Source organism: Myxocyprinus asiaticus, chromosome 32 (genome assembly GCF_019703515.2).
Source record: "Myxocyprinus asiaticus isolate MX2 ecotype Aquarium Trade chromosome 32, UBuf_Myxa_2, whole genome shotgun sequence".
Lineage (NCBI taxonomy): Eukaryota > Metazoa > Chordata > Actinopteri > Cypriniformes > Catostomidae > Myxocyprinus > Myxocyprinus asiaticus.
Genome location: NC_059375.1, coordinates 17,493,664 through 17,515,519, shown reverse-complemented (window position 1 = coordinate 17,515,519; position 21,856 = coordinate 17,493,664). Strand labels below are relative to the sequence as shown.

General features: G+C 36.3%; 1 protein-coding gene across 4 annotated transcripts in view; it reads left to right on the top strand.

Moving 5' to 3' along the window:
• The window catches only part of LOC127423267 (growth arrest-specific protein 7-like), a 54,584-nt gene that overhangs the window by 19,294 nt on the left and 13,434 nt on the right, over window positions 1-21,856 (top strand). For all 4 annotated transcript variants that reach the window (XR_007894291.1, XR_007894293.1, XR_007894292.1 and 1 more), the window contains exons 3-7: window positions 1,934-2,011; window positions 7,073-7,158; window positions 8,076-8,129; window positions 18,406-18,495; window positions 19,224-19,339. Coding sequence is in view for 1 of the 4 variants with exons in the window: in XM_051667424.1 (XP_051523384.1) it covers window positions 1,934-2,011; window positions 7,073-7,158; window positions 8,076-8,129; window positions 18,406-18,495; window positions 19,224-19,339 (424 nt within the window). In the remaining 3 variants the exon portion in view is untranslated. The remainder of the gene's footprint in view (window positions 1-1,933; window positions 2,012-7,072; window positions 7,159-8,075; window positions 8,130-18,405; window positions 18,496-19,223; window positions 19,340-21,856) is intronic.

The window sequence follows — 21,856 nt, the reverse complement described above, 5'->3', positions numbered from 1 at the left end:
AAAACAAAGCAAAAAAATATACTTGTCAAATTTTTGAGTTTTTTCCAAATTATACCACTTTAAAATGAAGTAAAACCAGGTTTGAGGTTGTATAGGCTCCTTTTGCTTGTAATACGATGTTTCCTTATTGTTTGATTCAACACTTGTGACTTATGGAGCAGCTGAAGAATGAAAGAGGAGACAATACAGATGGTGGTAAATTAAAGATGAATTACGGTACAGAATACAGTAAGTAGGCCAGTATTCATTGCTCAAAGTACCGAAACCACGATATTCACCACAGAGCTTGGTATGGTCCCTTTTTGGCTGTAAGATCGGTCACTCTTGAGCACAAAGTACAACAATAGATGTCATGCCCAGTCCTGCCTGTCCAACTGCTGAGGGTTCGTTTGAAGTAAATAATTAGACTAATCAGTTTCTCAGATGCTTGTTGCTTAGTAACCAGCTTTTCTGTTTCATAGCCCTTGCTCAATCAGATACTCTCAGATGTTTGTCAGGCTGATTCCGAACTTACTTCAGGATTCTGTATATGATATGGTGAAGTCAATACAAATATGCATATTTTGATTATTCAAACACAATCAGAAAAACACATTGCTCTGCATCAATGAAGACAATAAGCCTAACAAGAGGTATCAGAGGCGTGCAAATTGTTGCAACAGAACTTTATTGCTGTTCATGAGGAGAAAAAAATAGTGCTTAGGAATATATTGTCAGTCTTTTAACTGAGTGAATGCATGCATTTGTTTTTTATTGCTAATTTATGTGATTTTCTACATCTTGGATCACCTGCTCCATCATTTTCAAACAAAATGCCTCTCTGATAGATCTTTCCCCCGTTTATGTCATTTAATATGAACTGATGTGTTTAGCGGTGCTCCTTCACTACAGAGTAATAACATAATACTCCCTCATAGAACTTGCGAAGGTTTGGGTCTCAAAATAGAAAAGATTTATGCATTACTTTATCAAGCACTGTTTCAGTTTGGTTATTCATGTACTGTATACTGTTTCCTCCCCTTTTGTATGAGGGTTTGATGCATATACAGTGGGGTCCAAAAGTGAAAATGCTTCATCTTTGTGTTTTTTTAATAATAATAATAAAAATGATAATACATATATATATATATAATTTGACTTAGTATTTGGAATGTGCATTTTTTGCTTTAATGACAACATGCACTCAAGCTGGCATGCATTCCATAAGGTTGTGCAAAACCAGATGATCCATGCAGCATGATTTGAGAATGTATGAAAGAGCCTCTTGTGGGTTTTTTTAATGGAAGCAGCTTGGGAACAGTTACACTTCACAACAAGGTTCCATTCGTTAATGTGCTATAACAACCGACTGACTGTACAATATCCCTTACTTAATGCATTAGGTATCATAAACTAACAATGAACAACTATAAATTTTTTACATTGATCTTTGGTAATGTTAGGTAATAAAAATACAATTGTTTATTGTTAGTTCATGTTTTGTGCATTAACTAATGTTAACATATTCAACATTTTGAAATGTTGAAATTAACATTAACCAAGATTAATAATTGCTATAATAGTATTGTGCATTGTTAATTCATGTTAACAAATGGAACCTTATTGTAAAGTCTTACCATGGTAACATAATTAACATGGTCAGTGTCTCAGATTTGCTTGCATTTGATTCATGTCCTAGATTTAAATGAAATTTTAAATTCTCAAGCGTATGAACCCCACTGTACCTGATCAGCAGCACACCTTAATTATTTTGATATACTGTTACTGATTATTGGATTATTTGAATTTTGAGTTTGCAGCATGTTAAAGTGGCAAATGAGGCTTGGTACTTTATCTGTATCTGCACTTAATTATTATGTCAAAGCTGTCATATAGAGAAGAAGATAGATGGTGTGTTAATGGAAATTGGTCTGGGTTTGCTCTTCTTTTTCAGAGACTACATGGGAAAGGCCGTCCAGCACGCCTGGCACCCCCAAAACTCCATTAAAACATAAGAATTCTGTACCTACAGGTAAAACTGCTCTTTAAATATATAAAGCTGTATGTATAAACAATGTGTAGACCCTGCAGTTTAAAACAGTTATCTTCTCAGATAGGCAGTCTAAATAGGGGGAAATGAAAAGACATGGATGAAATATCTAAACAGAATGGAAGCATTCTCTGTCAGTGCTTTTGGCCAGAGGCGCTTAATCTCTGCTACAGGGTGCAGTGAATTCCACAGAGGCCTCTGATTACAGATTTCCTGTGTTTCAATTTTATCTGTGGCTTGGAACACTGGAGTCACATGGACAGTCTTTGTGAATCTCTAGATGTGGATATCAACAACCTTCACAACAGAAATAACAACAACAAAAAAGCTTAGATTTATGGGTTTGACAGCTTAAAATACATTTTACATGTATGGTCTTGACGATGCTTTCTTACCAAAGTGACTTTAAGGTGCCATAAGCAAAAAAAAAAACCACACATAAAGTGTACCTATTACCAAGGCTGGAGTTGAGGGGGGATGCCATCACCCTTGTTGAAAGAAATGGCAAATACCATCCCCCTTGTAAAGACACCATCCCCCTTTACCATCCCCTTTAGATCAATTGTGTCATGAATTAGGCTGCTTGGAACTAATCACGCAAGTAAAATATTTTAATTCTCTTCGTTTAATAAATACGACTTTTAAAAAAGACTTTAAATATCAGCGAATAGCTAGTCAGAATTAGAAATCAACATATTTGGGGTTGCCAAATATTACAAGAGGAAATCCCCAAATCAGATCTTAACACTTGCACAGTTTGGAAATATTCTGCCAGTGTTACACTTTAGTTGCGTAATCTGGCACCCATGAACGTGCAAGCTCTTTCTCCACTCCGAAAAGGTGCCCGTTGTTCTGAAAACACCGGTAAACAGGTGTTGATGTTTAGTGATGTGTTGACGTGTCCTTCCCAGTGTTCACATGAAACTTACTTCACTAAAAGTAATGCAAGTTTTCAACAGTTTTGCGCACATTCAAAAATAGCCAAGAGAACAGTTCAAGGAAATATTTTAACTTTCTTTAAAAAGAAAGAAGAGAACAGAAGATAAGATATTGCTATGAGTAGTGGACAGTTACAAAATGTACATGTATTTAACTAAAACAATTTTCAGGTTTTTGCCCATAAAACACTTTAGTGTTTAGAACATATTTCTTACACCACTGTTTAAGCATCCTTCATTGAAACAGCCCAAACTTCTGTTACTAGTGCTTCTAGTTATTTACTACATGTTCCATCATTCAATAAAATATTTTGGTGCTTTACATGGGGGTTATAAGGATAATACGCCATGGAATGCGGAAGTCCCTGTTTCTATAACATTTACATATTCAAACTGTGGAGGTATTTTGAAGCTGGTGTGCTCTTTTCTAAAGATGTTGTCATGATTAAATAATAATTGTATGGCAATAACATGCTTATAAATTGTAAAAAATACCAGTCGTGAAATAGATATCCTGAAAAATAACACCTGTCTCTGTGACAGTCTAGGCTCTGTAAACAGCAAAAAAGAGTCATAGGAGTGGTGCACCCCTTTTTTAGCCACTCAGAAAGTCAGGTGACTTTGATTTTTACCATTTGGTGAGGGTGGGCTTATTTAGTGGCTAAGGCTAGAGGAAGTTAGCAAAATGGCTGAAATGTGCACATTTCACTTCAATGGAAATATGTAGGACAGGTAGACAAGAATACATTTTTACATGCTGACTTTGTGACAAAAAATCACATCAAGGTTATGGTATAGGAAATCCACAATAATTAGACAAAGTCACTGGATTAGTGACCCAGAAATAGAATTTTATGTCATAAAGTTAATTTGTTTAAAAAAATAAAAATAAAAATAAAATAAAAAATCCTGAAAATTTGTTAATTCCAAGATTTTCAATGTGGTCTTTTGGACCCTGTTGCAGATCACCTTTATGTTCAACACTTATTCAAATGGCTTGGCTCCCCAATTCATCAAAAGATTCCCTAATGGAGCCGTTTATTGTCCCAATCTCTGTCCTGAGCCACCTCATGCTCTGTTCAGTACTCATCTTGATTTGATTTGCACTGGCTATCAGCGTTTTACAATGTCTACTAGCACAAAGCACCCATATTGATGATAGAATTACAGGAAAATAGAGTTTACCAGGGATTCAGCATGGAAAAGGCACACTCTAAACAAATTAAATTAAGAGCCAGCTCAAGAAAGATGAGTGTCATTGCATATGGACTGAGGAAGGAAACAGTAGACATATTCAGGATGGAGATCTCAGCATAAAGCCCTGTCAAATTAAAAGTTTCATCACTCAGAATATTTTAGGAAGCTTGAATGACCCACTCAAGAGACAAGAGAAGCACCCAATAGAGACTTGTAAAGTGGCAGTGAATTGAGAAAGTGAATTGGCAAGTGAGAATATTTACCACTGGGCCTTTTTTTTTTTTTTTGCATATTAGGAAAAAAAGTGTGTAAATTGCAGCATCATATATAAGATAGGCTAAGCCCAAAAAATCACTTGTTGCTAATGAGATGAGTCTCTGTCTCTCAGTAAAACTGCACCTGTAATCAAAACAGGCAGAAATATCGTGATCTTTGTGGCTCAACAACAACAACAACAACAACAAAAATGAAATGTTGTCAGAAAACACATCAGATGCTACAGATGTTTTTCTTTAGTGAATAATGTCTTGGATTTAAATCTCTAATGTCACTTACATCAGCAGGGGTCAGACTATCATTCTTACTATTCGAATTAAAGGGACAGTTCAACCAAAAATGAAACTTCTCTCATCATTTACTCACCCTCATGCCACCCCAGATGTGTATGACTTTCTGTCTCCTGCTGAACACAAAAAAAGATTTTTAGAATAATTTTTCAGCTCTGTAGGTCCATACAATGCAAGTGAATGGTGTCCAGACCTTTGTAGCTCCAAAAATCACAGAAAAGAAACAGAAAAGTAATCCATATGACTTCAGTGGTGTAAATCTATATATTCAGAAGTGATATGACTGGTGTGGGTGAGAAACATCAAATTTTAATTCCCTTTTTTAGTCTAAATCTCCATTTTCACTTTTACATGTGAAAGTTTAGTGGAGATTTAAAGTGAACTATCCCTTTAAATGTAATGTTGCAGTTCTGTTACCAGCCACTGGCAAGTAGCTAGATTTTTAACTAGAAAGTAAGTCCTTTTATTTACCTCGCCAAAGCCAGTTTGTACTTACATTCGGTGCTTGGTGAGTGTAAAATTTTGATTTATATTTAGTGGTATTTCTTTACTATTATGGGATTATGTAAGAGATCAGTTCCTGGACAAAAAGGCTGTTGAAAGTGCATTGTTTACTCCTTAAAATTTATGATAAACGGTTCAAATGAAATTACTCAACTAAAGGTTAAAGTGTCTTTCAGACTAATTTAAGCTAATTGTGGAGTGGCCGATAACTAACATTGTTCGCTAGGAGTATAAGAGCTGAGTCATAAATTGGAGCTAAGGGTTTTTTGGCCTGACATTTCAAATTACCCAATCTCAATGGAATTGAATAGTGCAGACAATCAGAATCAGAAAATGCTCTATTGTTGCTGGTCTAGAAATAAAGTCAGGGTGTTTAAACTTAGACTGAGAGGGGAGGTGCCATAAAAGTGTCTGGAAGGAAATCTGAGATATTGTGTCTAAATGACAAAAGAATGGTGCTATTTTTATTAAGAATATACTGGCCACACTTTTCTTTATAATGTCAAGCTCAAAAAAAGAAAAAAAAGAAAGAAAGAAAAAGCACCATAAAAACATAATAAAAATGGTTCATACGACTCATGTACAAGACTTTCAATTAATAGTGAATAGAAATTAGACTTGTTTGTCATACAAAGCTATTGTATAGCTTCAGAAGACTTGGAATATAACATTAGTCACACGGCATTTTTGGTTTAGGTAATTGGCTCAAAAACGATTTCAAATCATGTACATCCTGGGGTGCTGCTCTAGTCAAGCAACTTCCATCAAGATGAACTGGAACTATGGGGACTTTCTCTAAGTATTATAGGCCTCCTTGTTTGAGTATTCTGACCAGCCTGAGCAATATTTGCTCAACCAATAGAGTGAGTTTAGGGTGGGACTATCTGTTTGTTTGACTAAAGCTGAAAGGGGAGTTGTTAAAAAAACCTGTTTGATAAAAGTAGTAATTATGGTAACATAAACTGTAATGTCAAGCACCATACGACTTGTCATTAAAATTTTCCGTGAGTAACGAATACAAATTTAGTATGGAGCACTTTTATGAACCTTTCACTTTCATTATATGGAGTCAAGATATTCGTAAAAAATTCACTGTAACGGGTTCACAGGACGGGCAAGGAGGAGGCTGGAACCGTGCGTTCAGGGGCTCCTCTGGCGGACGGCAGCGGTGAGGACTCCATGACAACATCCCCCTCCTTCCCGGGTTTTGGCACCAATGTAATGAGTTCACAGGATGGGCAATGAGGAGGCGGGAACCGGCAGAATAGTCAACATAACTTTAATGACATAACTGAACTTAAACGAACATAAACACACAGACACACACACAGCGGCCGTGTGTGTCTCTCTCTCTCTCGAACTGGTGCCTCCGGCTCGTCTTTATCCCCCTCCCAGCCGATTACGACAATTCAGCGCTCGGCATGTGTCCTCACGGCCCGGCCACACCCTCCTCCTCATCACATTCACCTTTTGTGGTTTCATGGAAAACAGATTTGGAATGACATGAAGGTGAATAAATGAAAGTAGAATTTTCATTTTTGTGTGAACTATTTCTTTAAGGCATTGTTAATTGTAAAGTTGCTTTGGTACAATATGTATTGTGAAAAGCACTTTAGGAATTGAATTCAAAAAATGAATTGAAATTTTGACTTGTAGCATTGATGCTGTACACAATAATGCCATGTAAGTAGTGCATTCGTTTAATATCAAATTGCTATATGACTCATATGCTTTGTTATATGACCTTGAGATGTAATCTATTGAAGAGGATAAGATGAAAATGAAGATCTCTTCTTGTCCTAAATCAAACTTTTCCCACTGTCTGTTTTTCTTTGCAGTGAATGGATTTCATGGCAATGGTAGCCCATTGCAACAGACTGAACAGTCACATGTACTGATGCGGAAGACAAGCACAGATCAACAGGTATGTCTGATCTCACAGATGTAGTCTGCTCCTCTGGATTACACTCTTCAAAGTGCCAAGACAGACACATCTCGTCTGAGAGTTTTGTTTAACCTGAAATCAAAAAAGTTGCAGTTTCATGCTTTTAAGAAAATTGTTCCAAAAAGAAGCCAAATCATCAATCAAAACTCCGCTCTCATACTATGGTTTTGAACTTGTGGTGTTTTGTTCAAGTGTTTTTGAACAAATCTTTTAAGTGAATGATTGTTCTCGTTCACTTCTATTGTTTTGGTGGTGGGCAACTCTTTTCGGGCTGTTTTTTTTAACAAACTGGTTTAGTCAATGATTGAATGACTCACTTATAACATAAAAGACACTCATTTGTTGCTGTTGGCGGACATAAACAATCTCTAGAAATGGATCAATGAATGAAATCAAAATGAGCAATGCATTAAAATCCCCACCACTTTTTGGAAAGCCACGAACATGGAGAAGCAGAGTGAGACAAATGTGAAGCATCCCAGTGCTGTTGGACTGTATTCAGCATTCTTGGAATGCTGCTTGTCCAATCAAATTCAAGAACCAGCTTGAAAAAATTCATAATTTGTTTCAATTAAACATGTCACCTTTAATGAGCATTCAGTAAAGTTGCTTTCATGAACGTATGAATAAGAGCCTAAGGGAGAAATGGAGTTTTCTTTGAGCTTTCTTACCACCCACCCTCTTTTCCTTCCTTCCTTTATCCCAGCCTCTCTTTTTCTCCTTCCCTCCCTTGCTGGGGGTGACAACTTATAGAGTGTAGCAACTCACATCTCACAAACAGACATATGCTGCACCCCTCCCAAGCTCGCTCATTACAGCAGGAACAACAATAACAGCATCATAATACCAACAATACAGGCACCATGTCTGATGCTCAGTTTTACGTCTTCCCTCAGAGTCCTGTGTCTACTTCACCCACCAGGAAGCTGGAGCGAGAATCCACAGTAACTGTGAGTACACCAAAACAAACACAGTGATAGGTCTGACACCTGCACACATGCTTGTGGGTAGAGGTTCAGTCTTCCAATGTCACTTAAACTGAAACTGTCAGATGGTTGTAGTTTGAAATGTATGTTCATGGTTAAAATGCAAGACAACAAAGCAAAAAATAAAAATATAAAATTGAAGTAAATAATTGCTATTTATTGCTATTAATCAGATTTTGGTCATATTCTGATTATGTAAGCGTCATGTAAAAAACAGGTTAAGCAATATTCTGTTTTTAGAAATCTGAAAAGACAGCTGGCATATGCCTGTATTAATCAGAATTGTGGTTCATATAAAAACTTTATTCAGTTTACTACTATCTTAGTAGAAATTATGCTTATGGTGTTTGCTTATGGCAGATGGTGTTTTCTGAATTGGTGCAACTACATTCATATTTCACTGACATCTCAAGTCATTATCATAGAATACTATTAATCAGAATTTAGTCATATTTTGATTAGCATCATGTAAATGCATTTACCAGATTTCATAACCAGATTAAGCCAATATTCTGATTTCAGAACATCTCATTAAGACTGGCATGCGCCTGTATTAATCAGAATTTTAGGATGTGTAAAGACCTTATTCAGAATATCCACCATAATCAAACATGCATTTTAATCTATGAATGTCCAAACAAACATAATTTTGGTATATACAGACATTTGTAAAAATTGAAGTTATTGAAGAAACATTTTTGTAGCAAGGAGGAAACTCGATTTTTATTTTTTTTGTAAGAATCTCATGACATTCATTTTACATTCATCACGCTCATGTGTGCAGTTGTTAAGAACATGGATGAAAATGAATGAGTACTAAATGACTAAAGAGCAGCATAACAAGTGGCAAAAACAAGCATCTCCACTATTGCACAAAGAGAATAGCATGGAAAGAATGTGAATGTCTTAGTTTATTCAGATTATGGTGATTACAAAATAGTAATATTCCAGTTGTAGTGGATGATCTAAACGTCTTTTTTTAGAATAGTTCAGCCAACAATGTAAATAATTTTGTCATTTACTCATTCACCATCATGTTCATGTTCAGACTCGTATGACTTAGGCAGAATGTTATCCACAGACACGATTCACTTTCATTACAACTCCATACAATAAAAGTGAATGGTGACTGAGGCTGTCAGACCCTAACATTCTGCATAACATCTTGTATTGTGAATGAAATGGAATAACATGATGTGCATGTAAATGTGGTCACTGTCCAAATCTGTGTTGTGAAAAACAAACAGATCCCTGTACTTTATGCATTTGGTGAACACTTTATAAATCAATAATAAAATAACATCATTCGAAAGGAAGAAGAGGTTTTGAGAGTCCAGTATGAGTTATGACTAGGTCTAGGTAGTGCACCGATTAGTTTCTTTCATAATCACTGTGCGCAACAGAGCCATGGCGTGGAGAAGAAAACAGAGACGCCACATGCTCTGTTACCATGGTAACAGGGGCAATATCATTGATAAATGAATGCTGGAATGGGAAAGACACATTGCAAGAGAGGCATTCAGTGTTCTCTGAAAAAATAAAGCAGTTGACTGCTCTCTGTAGCTGTAGAGTCAATAAGGTTACATGTAATGTGATTAATTAGATGGTTATGAGACATTTAAGGATGTTCTTTTGATGATCCAAGCAACCGGCCAATGTATTGACAGTATATTACACTGAGGAATATTAACCTTGTAAAACAGCTTTGTATGAAGCAAAAACAGTTGTTTCTATGTAAAGTTCTATATTTATGATACATACTACAAGGTGATAAGAAGCAGATCTTAACCTCATTTGAAGTGTAACTATTGATAAATCCTCTATTTTACTTAGAACAGTCAAGTTTGTCCATACGATTCAATATTGTGTACAGTCTTACAGAAGAATAGACTGAAAAGTCTTTTGAACTTACATTTATAAATGAGATGGACTTGACTGCATTCTTAAGTGAATACTATTACTTTGTTTGTATTGTGAAACCTGGATAGACTGGTATTATCCACCTCTAGACTCTCAGACTTACATGAATCATTGTCTCATTGGTTATCACAGTCACAAAGAGCTATTCACAAGAGATATTCAGTAGTAAACACATACTGTAAAAGGGCTTTTCAAACTGCACTTAACCCTGGGAAATCATCTTTTTAAACCCCGCTTTTAACCCCTGGGTAAAGCAACATTTCACACTTGTAATTTTGAAAGGGGATTAGCACCGCTTTTATCCCGGGATTATGGTTGGCACAGTTGCCAAAGGTAGACAGTGTGAAACGATGCAGTGTTAGAATGTTTCAGAAAGTTGTTTAGCAACAGACAACCAATCATATAATGCCTCAGTGCTTACCTCATTTAATATTCATGCACTTTGTCCAGTCGCACAGTGTCGAACAGTGATGGCAAATGCAGTAACAGGTGTGATGAAGAGACCGTATTCCTTTTGTGTGTGTTTTCATGGTATGTTTCAGAAGACGAAAGACAAAAAGAGCTGATTTGCTTGGCGACATTTTCATAGAGGAGCAGCTCCATGAAGGTTTTGTGTCCTTCATGTAGGGCTACTCGATTATGGCAAAATTGAGATCACGATTATTTAAAACAATTACTCATTGACTTTGGAAACATCATGCATTGAACTTTTTTTTTTAAATAGTCTTTTTAACAGTGGATTTCCTTGAACTTTAAATGTAAACTGCACTGGGTAGGGGATGAGGTTATTGTCATATGGTAATTATTTTATGCTATGTATGGTACTGAAATAAAGTAAAGCCTCCATCGCCACCATTTACAGCAGGGATGCTCATAGTTCTATGGAATGAGATCTACTTTTTCATCATGTTATTGCAGCAAGATCTACCATGTACAATAAAGGCTATACATTATTACTATACCAACATTTCTGGAGTCTGTAGTGAAATTTGACGATTCTCAATACCAGCTTCAAAACCACAACTAATAATAACACTAACTAATATGTTAATAATGGAAGAATGGTTTCAAGTTCTTAAGTAATTATTCAAGACTAGTAAACAGTCTAAAAAAGTAAAAAATAATAGAACAAAAACTACAAATTAAGAAATTGCTTTTTTTAACAGCTTTAAAAGTTTTTAACAGCATTAGGCTATCAAGTATTCAAGTAAACACTCAGAATGAAATGCAACATAAAACTACTACTGGTTTAAAGCTACTAAAGTTATTCAGTCAAGAGCAGTGAGTGTTTTCTCATTTTCTTGTTATGGTTGTTTGATTATTATTATATTTTTCTTCTGCAGTATAGCTCCTAAAGTAAATGTATGTTGTTTTAAAGGAGTTTTAGATATTATTCTGAAAAACAAGCCAAAAAAAGACTAACCAAAAACTTATTTTGTACCAGTGTATAATGGGCTAAGACTACACTCTCTCATCTTTATGTTCACTTGATCCATCTTTAAGTTTCTCTTCTTAATAGAGCTGCGTATCACCGATTTTCTTCATGATAAGATACACACAGTGAACGTGACACATATATTATGATTCACTATGTCACAAGCCATCACGTTATAATCTAGCTGCAGCAAACACGCGCAAGTGACGAGCGTCCCCGCGCCAGAGTATGCATCAGCCAGGAGAAGATTCAATCTCTTCCCCGGTCACTTCATGCAACTCATAGACACGGCACTGACCACACAAAGAAATGCCATTTTCAGAGTTTATTTTCATAACCCACTTCCTTATTATTTGAACTTTAATAAAGGATGCTTTAAAGATATAACGCCGGGGTGTTTTTATTGTGAAACGGAATGCAGCACAATAATCATTTTATCTTGATTATCTTGTTTTCATAATCGTTGGAAGCCAAAATCGTAATTTAAAATAAAATTTGATTAATCGCCCAGCCCTACTTCATGAGCTGTACGAATCATTGTTATTGACACCACAAATACGCAAATAAGAATGTTACACGATCATTTACTGATACTCGTACTCGTAAAAATACTTCGATACCAAAAACCGATACCATCTGACGTACGAATGTCATTACATAATCATTCAGCACACAAATTAAAATCACGCCATGTCTTAGTGAGATTAGTTTACCGCAAAAGCTGCTATTTAATTATATAAATATTTAGTTTGCATGAGCGGCGCGCTGCAGATGTGAGCTCTTGTGAATGTGTGGAGACAGGGTTGTGCTGATGTCCGCTGCAAGTACCTTTTAATCCTCCTTGGATCATACAGGGAACACAGTCATGAGCATCGAGCGCTCTGTTTGTAGCAGATGACAGTGAACAGAGCGCAAATTCACTTTGTAGCATGAGACACAAACAGAGTACATACTTATTTAATTAAATAGCAGCCTTTGCCATTTAGTAATCACTTTGAGTCACGTAGCAACTGGCTTTTCCGGAGTGGGAAGCTTGTCACAACGTCAGAGCTACTTGTCATAACAACATAGAAACACTTCAAAATAAAAGCTCCGCAAAAAAAAAAGCTACATTTAAATAAAAAAAGTATGACAGAAATGTAATATTCACTGTTATACTACTACTACAACTAATAATAATAAAAATAAATCAATAGTAATTTTATTATGTTTAGGCAATATCTTATATCTGTGATACTCTGTAGTGCAGCACTTTATTTGATAAATTATAACTCCAATGTATTTTAGATTCTGCTTTGAAATTTTGTATAAAAGTACTTCATTTGATAAAAAATAATACAATATCATGTTGAAAATTAATTTGTATACTTTAATTTGATTAAAGTTTTAATTAATTGATTTAAAATTGAAATAAACTGTTGATATGCAGTTCAGAGAAAAAAAAAGAAAAAAATAGGTATCGGACTCGGTATCAGCGAGTACTAAAAAAAGAATATCAGTACTCTTACTCGATCTAAAAAAAATGGTATCGGGACATCTATACTTGAAATGTCTGGTCACCATTCACTTGCATTGTATGGACCTACAGAGCTGAAATATTCTTATACAAATCTTTGTTTGTGTTCAGCAGAAGAAAGAAAGTCATACACATCTGGGATGGCATGAAAATGAGTAAATAATGAGAGAATTTTCATTTTTGGGTGAACTATCCCTTTAAGAACATAATACCCAGGATTAATTATTAACCCAGGGTAAAGTATGAACAGTGTGTAACATAAAGCAAGATAACCCATGATTCCATTTACCTAGGGTTAAGGATGACCCTGAGTTAGCAATGTCAAGTGTAAAAAGCCCTAAAACGCTAGAAACTCAAACTGTTACAATCAAATACAATCAAATGCGGAGACTGGGAAAATTACTTCTAGATTAGCATATTTGTTTTTTTCAAATAACAAATGAAATTGATTCGTTCATTTGTTCATTCAGTCGCTCGTTCATTCGTTCATTCATTCATTAGTTAGTTAGTTAATTTCCAATATGACATTTTCTGATCTAAGACACCTGTCTTAGACCTCATACTATCTTATACCTGGAAAGGCTATCTAACCTATAAAAATTACTAGTGATGGTGTAACCTAATTTGCCAGGTAAATTTAGTTTAGACTGTGAAAACTACTTTTACTGCAAGATTAAAATATTTGATTTACAAATGACAGATGAAAACAAATTGTTAGTTTATTAGTTAGCTAGTTGGTTAGTTGATTTAACCTAATTTGTCAGGTTGATTTAGTCAGAACAAATATTTTTTTTTACTTGAATAAAACCAGTTAATTTTTATTAACTTTTTTTTTACATTAAACACATGTGACGAAGTTCAAGGAATGCATGGGAAAGGAGGAAGCTGGGACTGGCTTGACAAATACGTAGACATTTATTTCTTAAACATAACATAAAACAGCTTCACGTGCTGCTTCCCCGCAGACACACCGACACACACACACACACTGCTCTGTGTCTCACTCTCTCTTGTCTGCCACTGTCTCCTCTCCTTAAATACTCCTGCCGCCCCTCACTGGATCGCGAGACCAGTGTGGCACACAGGTAGAACTCATTAACCACTTAACTTCCCGGCCTCGCTCTGCCCAGATGCCGCTCGGCCCCGCCCTGCTTGCCACAACACGTTTTTTAGGTTACCTGACAAAACATTTTTTGTGTAGCTAGTTTTCGGTGTAAAATGTTTCTTATTTGACACCTACTTTAGAACCCAACATCGTATTTTCTAATTCCTATCATAAGGCTATTTATTGTCACCATCAGTCACAAAACAGCAAGGCTTTTTAGGTATAGAATAATCCCAGATCCAGTCATCCTTGTCATCCCTCTTTAACTCCAATGCTAATTCCTAAATTATTGTTAGCTATTTGTTCTTTCTTTGCCTTTACAGAAACACATTCCACTCAAGACTGTCTGAATAGCAGACAAAATGGAGTACTGGCCCATGCCAACTGTCAGATCCATTCATGTACACTTAAGATGTGAAATCCAATTTTGCCAACTAGAGTGAACAATGTCAGACAGAGTTTGATTTGGGTTTGTTTTCATCCTTTTTTTAGATATAGGCTTTACATTAGCACCGGAAAGGGATGCTAATTGCACATCAAACATCTTAAAGTTGCTTATTCTCTCTCGTGTGTGTGCGTGTGTGTTTGTTTGTGTGTGTTTCATGTTCTCATTCAAAAAGTTAAGTTCATGCGAAAGCTGATAGAGGCATTGGGACCTAAAGTTCTTGGACTTCCTACAGTGGGGTCCAAAAGTCTGAGACCACTAGTGAAAACTCTTCTTTTCTAATTTATTATTATGATTATATGATCAGCATAACAATTTTATTGAAAAGTTACAATGAAAAATGTATATGATTTTCAGAATTTATTCGAATTCGGTGTGTCACCCTTTTGCTTTAATGACAGCATGCACTCGAGCTGACTCAACAAGTTTGCACAAAACCTGATGATTCATGTTATCTCAGCATGATTTGAAAATGTGTACTTCAGTAGAGGCAAGGAAATCTGACCTTTTGTACAAAGAATGTAACATGGTCACAAATTTGGTTACCGTATTAATAAGTGACCTTTTTTTTTTTTGTTACATTTTTCAAAATCCTAAAACCTTCAATTTATTTCCATATTTAAATCTGATTTTGAATCCAACATTTTCAATGCGATCTCTAAATTTGGTTCCCACTGTAAGTCTCTAGGGAGACACGAAGCCTATATCATTAAAGCCCACATTGCAACCAGAAGGAACTTACTTTCACATTGCTTTAATATTTGCTGACATGTTGAGCCGATAGTTTCCATCACACTGACAATGACGTAGACGTCTGTTCAGCTTGTGTTTGCTTTATTAGCCCTTTTACTTATGTGTCACACTTTGTTATCTTTGTTACAATAAATGCAAACATCTCATTGTCTAGTTGTGCAGAAGTGAAGACTTGTTGTCTTCTTTTATCTCCCTGCACTTCTCCTCTCATATTATACACCTTTGACCTGACCAAACTCCAACCCAAACACAATGGCGTACCTTTGATAGCAAGTCTCTCTCACAAACCTGCAGGACTTTATAAATTTTCATTTTAGGGGTGAACGATCATTGTGCAAAAAGAGAATGAACATACTTGTTTCAAAAATCGAGAAAAGTCCAGTGCATAGCAGTTAAAGAGAAACAACAAAAACCAGAAGTGAGACTGTACTTGCAATATGAGGCCAATTCTGAGCCATTTCCTAATTTGGCATAATGTGAATGCTGGGCAGAATTAAACTATTAGGCAACTTTGGGTGATTGTATTTTTGACCAAATTGTTGACAACACATTCAAACCGAGGGGATTTTTTCTTTGCCACCTTTCCACATATCCGCATGATACATTCCTCTCATGAGTGGCAACGTCAGACCTCATAGCAGCTGATGCAATTCATTTTCAGATAAATCAAGTAGGGCTATTCTTTGTGCTTTTGAAGAAAAGAAATAAAAACAGATGGAAAGTGCTAAAATAGGAAGGAAGAGTGTTTATCTTTGTGGTTTACACAAGAGGGGGTCTTTGCATGTATTCCAGAGTTTGGTGGGGATCCAGGTATGGGCAATTTAAAGAACGCAAACTCAGAAAAACGAGTATAACTTAAATATTAGAGTTACAGTGACTAACCACAGAAGTCCTCATGTTGTCTACGTTGAAAGTCCATAAGCAGCTGGTTGAGCTCCACACAGAGTTGTAATTGCTAAACAGCTGTTTCTCTGAAAGACTATTGCTTGAAAAGTCACTGCTTATTTAGTCTGTTTACAGAACAGGGATAGATTGCACACATTGCCCTTCCATTGTAAGTACATGCAGTTTAAAGAAACCTTTTACAGTAGTTGTTAAAGGTGCAGTTAGATTTTTTTTCCACAAGATTTACAAATAAAAAAATAAAAAGTACATTTGACAAATATGTTTACCTCACTCACATGAGAAGAACACCAGTCATATCATTGGTGTACAAAAAGCTGTTTCATTATACATAAGGGTTGCTTTTCATTTAGGAAATTGAGCATTCTTGTTTCCTTTCCTTGCATCCTTGCTCCACCCTCTTAGGAAATGAGGAAAGGATACAAGGAAAGGAAATGAGGAAGGAGGTATCAAAGCAAGATATATTTGTAAAATGAAATGTCCTTGCTCACTCAAGCGTCACTTCAGAGCACCATAGTTTTATAGTACGTTGGCTGCATACCTGTCGGTAGACATTGGCCAACTCAGTAATCAATGTTATACTTTATTCTCTCTAGTACCATTCAGCTTATTGATTGACCTATGAGTGTGCCTACATGTATGTGCGTGTGCTTATGTACTGTATGTGTGCTCAACATAGTGAAGCAAATTCTGGCTATAACATCAGGGAGTGCTACAGCTGCATGCAGACAGAGATGTGTTCATTTATTTCTCATTTTTGTTATTTTATTTTTGTTTAAATATTTTATTTTATTTTTAATGCATCATAAATGCCATAGACTTGGCTGGACTCTAAAAAGATTTTCCGAGTCAAGTCCGAGTAAAAATTCATCCGAGTCCATGACAAGTCCAAGTCCATTAAAAATTGGACTCAAGATTGGATTCAAGTCCGAGTCTGAACTCGAGTACCCCAGCACTAACTTATTGCACCTTGAAGTCAACTTGAAATCATAATTGACCCCATTTACTTAACATAATCTTTCATCAAAATGTAATTACTTTTCCCACCTTTCAAACGACTTTCAGACAGACTCATCACACTGTGAATTCGACAACAGTAGGTCAAAAGAAATTCTGCTCAAGTCATTCTGTGCTGACCGAAATTTCAATCGAAAATTTAAAATTTTGTTTCAAACGACTTTTAAAGCGCTTATTTTTCAATCTCTCATCTCCAACCACAGGGCTTGATTCTGATACAGTATGTACACTCAAAAAAATATTTTAACCTATTTTTAAGATTTACGCATTTTAATTTCATTAAAAAATTCCATCAAATTGAATTGTGTAATGTTTAGCTAAATCAAATTAATAAAACTTTAAATAATATTTTTTAATTTATTTTATTAAAGAATACTCAATTGAATTTGATGGTATTTTTTAAAAAAAAATTTTATGAAACCTAAATGCCTAAATCCTAAATGCCTAAAAAAATAAAAAAGAATGGCCGAAAAACGTAATTTTCATGATCTAATCAGTTCCGATAGATAAAAGTGCCAACCTGCAATTTGTTCTTGATGAATAGTCTGTTTTACTTAGAAATACGTCACATTAAAGTAAAATAGTTTGCAAATGCTGTTTCATTTTTATTTTTTTTATTTTTTTTACCCCCTTTTCTCCCCAATTTGGCATGCCCTATTCCCACTACTTACTAGGTCCACATGGTGGCGCGGTTACTCACCTCAATCCGTGTGGCGGAGGACAAGTCTCTGTTGCCTCCGCTTCTGAGACAGTCAATCCGCGCATCTTATCACGTGGCTCACTGTGCATGACACCCCAGAGACTCACAGCACGTGAAAGCTCATGCTATTCTTCGCGATCCACGCACAACTTACCACGCACCCCATTGAGAGAGAGAACCACTAATCGCGACCATGAGGAGGTTATGTGGCTCTACCCTCCCTAGCAACCTGGCCAATTTGGTTGCTTAGGAGGAAATCGAAGCAGTCATTTTAGGTAGTAGGTCTGTTTTTGGACAAACAGATGTATGTAGATAATGCAAATTGGACTAAGTTTAACTATTATGGGTTGAAATTCTCTGGCCAGTTTCTGGGCATACCATACGTTTCTTCCACATCCTGCTGAGAGCTGATATCCCTGGATGATTCCTTTTCTCTCCCTCTGTAGATCAACTGTGTGACGTTCCCTCTTCCCCTGCACATGTCTGAACAGCAGCTGCTCAAACCAGATGAGTGGAGCTACTGCGATTATTTTTGGGTAAGGTAGAACTTCTGCAACCATCAAAAAATCACAAAGATGTGAGGTAGCATCATTCAAAGAAAACTTTACAAACACCACTTCAATGTAAAGCTGAAATGGACTGAAGTGCAAATTACATACTTTACATCAATGGTTCTCAATTGGTTGGTCACAACCCAAAAATTGGTTGCAGGTCTGTTCTGATAGGGTCGTAGACAGGAGGTAAAAAACAATGCTAAGTGCAAATAATACAATGCAACTAACCGTATAATTCTGCAAATTTTAAAAGGGAGAAAATGCTTCCCATATCTTTTGATGACGACAGTCACTTGATAGAAGCTAGCCAAATTAGGGACATGCCAACATGCGTAGCTTGTGTGACATGCCCTCATCCTCGAAAACCATTAACAAAATTATGGTAAAAGAAAACACATATAATCAAACAACATTAAATATGGTTAACATGTTTGGTATTGTGTTGGGTCGCCAGTGTTGATGTCCAGTGTAAAATCTAGGTCTTGAAGCAAAACCAGTTGGCAACCACTGCTTTACATCTCTTTTCTTATATTTAACTGCATACATTTCATAAAGCATCTGTAATAATCTGGTTTGCTTGTGTTGTCTGATGGTATGTTTCTAGTTGTGATTTAAGAATATTCTTCTAAATCCTTGTTCCTAACAAATCTGCAGTTTTAGCATGGTTCTGTGCACATGAATCGTCCCTTGTTTTTTATCTGTCGATCCAGGCAGACAAAAAGGACTCGCAGGGGAACGCCACCATCTCAGGATTTGAAGTTTTGCTCCAAAAACAGCTGAAGGGGAAACAGATGCAAAAAGAGATGGCAGAGTTTGTGCGGGAGAGGTATGAAACAGAATACACACTGGCTCCTGTTTTTAATGTTATAATGGGGTGTTAAACCAGTGGTTACTAAGTTCTTACTACCAACACCACAGTTACACTATGGTTACTATTGCAAGATCTATGATAGATTTTCAAAAGGGTAATGTTGCCCAATATCTTGATATGACAGCTGTTCATCCTGTTGCCTTGATGTTGATGAAAACAAACAACGTAGCACATGCAAGCTCATTTCCTGTATTTCATGAATAGCTAAAGCTTTTTAGAAATGAGAAGTGAAATGGTGTCGTAATCAGACAAGGTTTTTCAGGTGAATATTAGCCTGGGTTTTAATCAGTCAAATGTACCTACCTTCCTCACCTAAACCTAACTGATAGTGTTGTAAAATTAAATACGACACGAAAAGCAAATTTTTTGAAGCAACCACGTCATCTAGTGTCGCTTCTATGACACTTTTGTCTCACGTGTCAGCTTGATATGCGGCCTTCTGAGTCTAAAGTCCACTCTGAGGTGAGCTACCATGGAAGCTAATCACATTGTAATACATGTGTACTGTAAATTTAGGAGGGTCTGTAATACAAGTGTTAAAATGTATCAGTTTTCAAATGATGCATTATAGTAAAAGTGTTTTAATATCAGAACATAGCAGTGTGTGAGTAATGGTGCGAAAAATACGTGTTTATAAAGTCATAATCAGCCGTTGTAGTCATGATTTGTGTGAGAGTGAATAAAACGAATATTTATTGTATCGACTCTGTTAATTCGACCAGAAAACTGCAGCGAAACGTAGAATTCGGCACGTAAAGGTCAGTTTGCAAAAATGTAATTATAATAACGTTCATTCTATGAGACAAGGTTGGTCATATTCCAACTCTTCTTAAGGCCAACTGTAGGTTTTGGTGAGAAATAACCAGAAATTTAACATATTAATGCCCAGATTTTCCCCAGATATGTGTTAATTACAATTATTTGCTCAATCTTTTATCCACCTTTTTCCTACGTCCCGTGATGCTTAGCGAGAAATAGGGGCATTTCTTCCGTTGTCAAGTTAACACAGCTGTTGTTGCGGTTTATGTCCATTCATTCTTTTGTTGTGGTGTGGGGATTTTGAGGAGAGCGTGTAATTATTTTGTATGGACACACATCAGTCACTATATCAGTGTGTTACTGAACGATAATAAACTGCAAAAAAGTTATAAACACAAAGAAAGCGCAAACAAAACCGGCGCGCTGCTTCTCCCAGATGCAGTTGAGATTTAATCTAAGCACAAACACAACATTTCGAGCAAAATTATTTGTTGTTTTAGTGGAGTACCTGTGGTTAGTTCAGCTTCAGATGTGTGTGATTGTGATCTTGTCACCCTGCATGTTCAAATCATTCAGATACTCTAAGGAAGAGCTGTGAAGTTCTCATATTGGGTATGTAATTGCTTTTTCAAATATTCTGATCGGACGGTTATTTCCATTTAAATCCGCACGTAATTTTAAACATTTGTTCGGTGGGTGATTGACAGGTGAGAGGTGGTGCTTTTTTAAACCTCAAATGCGATGTGGTTTTTGACTACCTCTGTATGTGTTTTTTGTGATCCAATCACAAAACATTTTGCACCCCGTTTACAACTATATTTAGCGCTGACCCGTGCGATCGGATCATCTGAAATGCGTCCTATTACCAGCTGTAAACAGGGTCTTAAAATGACTGCAGCCAGAGCGAGGGAATGCTGTAGAACGATTTCCGGCGGTAGTCCCACCCACATTTGTTTCCCCAGTAAGACCACCAGAAAAAAGGTGGATACAGTATAAACATACTGTGCCGTCCTTTTGCAATTTGTATTTTTTTTTTCACGTAAAGATTTAAAAACAGAAAATACCTGGAATGGTAGTATACAGTGGCAAGAAAAAAGTATGTGAACGCTTTTTTATTAACTGGTTTTCTGCACTAATTGGTCATAAAATGTGATCTCGTCTTCATCGAAGTCACAAGTATAGACAAACACAATGTGCTTAAGCTAACAACACACAAAATCGTTTTTATCTTTCATGGCTTTATTTAACACATCCCATTAAACATTCACAGAGCTCTGGATAAAGTAAGTGAACCCTTGGATTTAATAGCTGATCGATCCTCCTTTGGCAGCAATAACCTCAACCAAGCATTTCCGGTAGCTGCGGTTTAGACCTGCACAACATTTAGAAGGAATTCTGGATCATTCTTCCTTACAGAACTGCTTCTGTCAGCCATATTCTTAGGATGTCTGATGTGAATGGCTCTCTTGAGGTCATTCCACACCATCTATATTAAGTTAAGGTCTGGGCTCTGACTGGGACGCTCCAAAAGATGGATTTTCTTTTTTTGAAGCCATTCTGTTGTGGATTTACTTTGATGTTTAGGGTCATTGTCCTGCTGTATCACCCAACTTCTACTGAGCTTCAGCTGGTGCACAGCCACCCTGACATTATCCTGTAGGCTATCTTGATAAACTTGGGAATTAATTTTTCCCTTGATGATGGCAAGCGGTC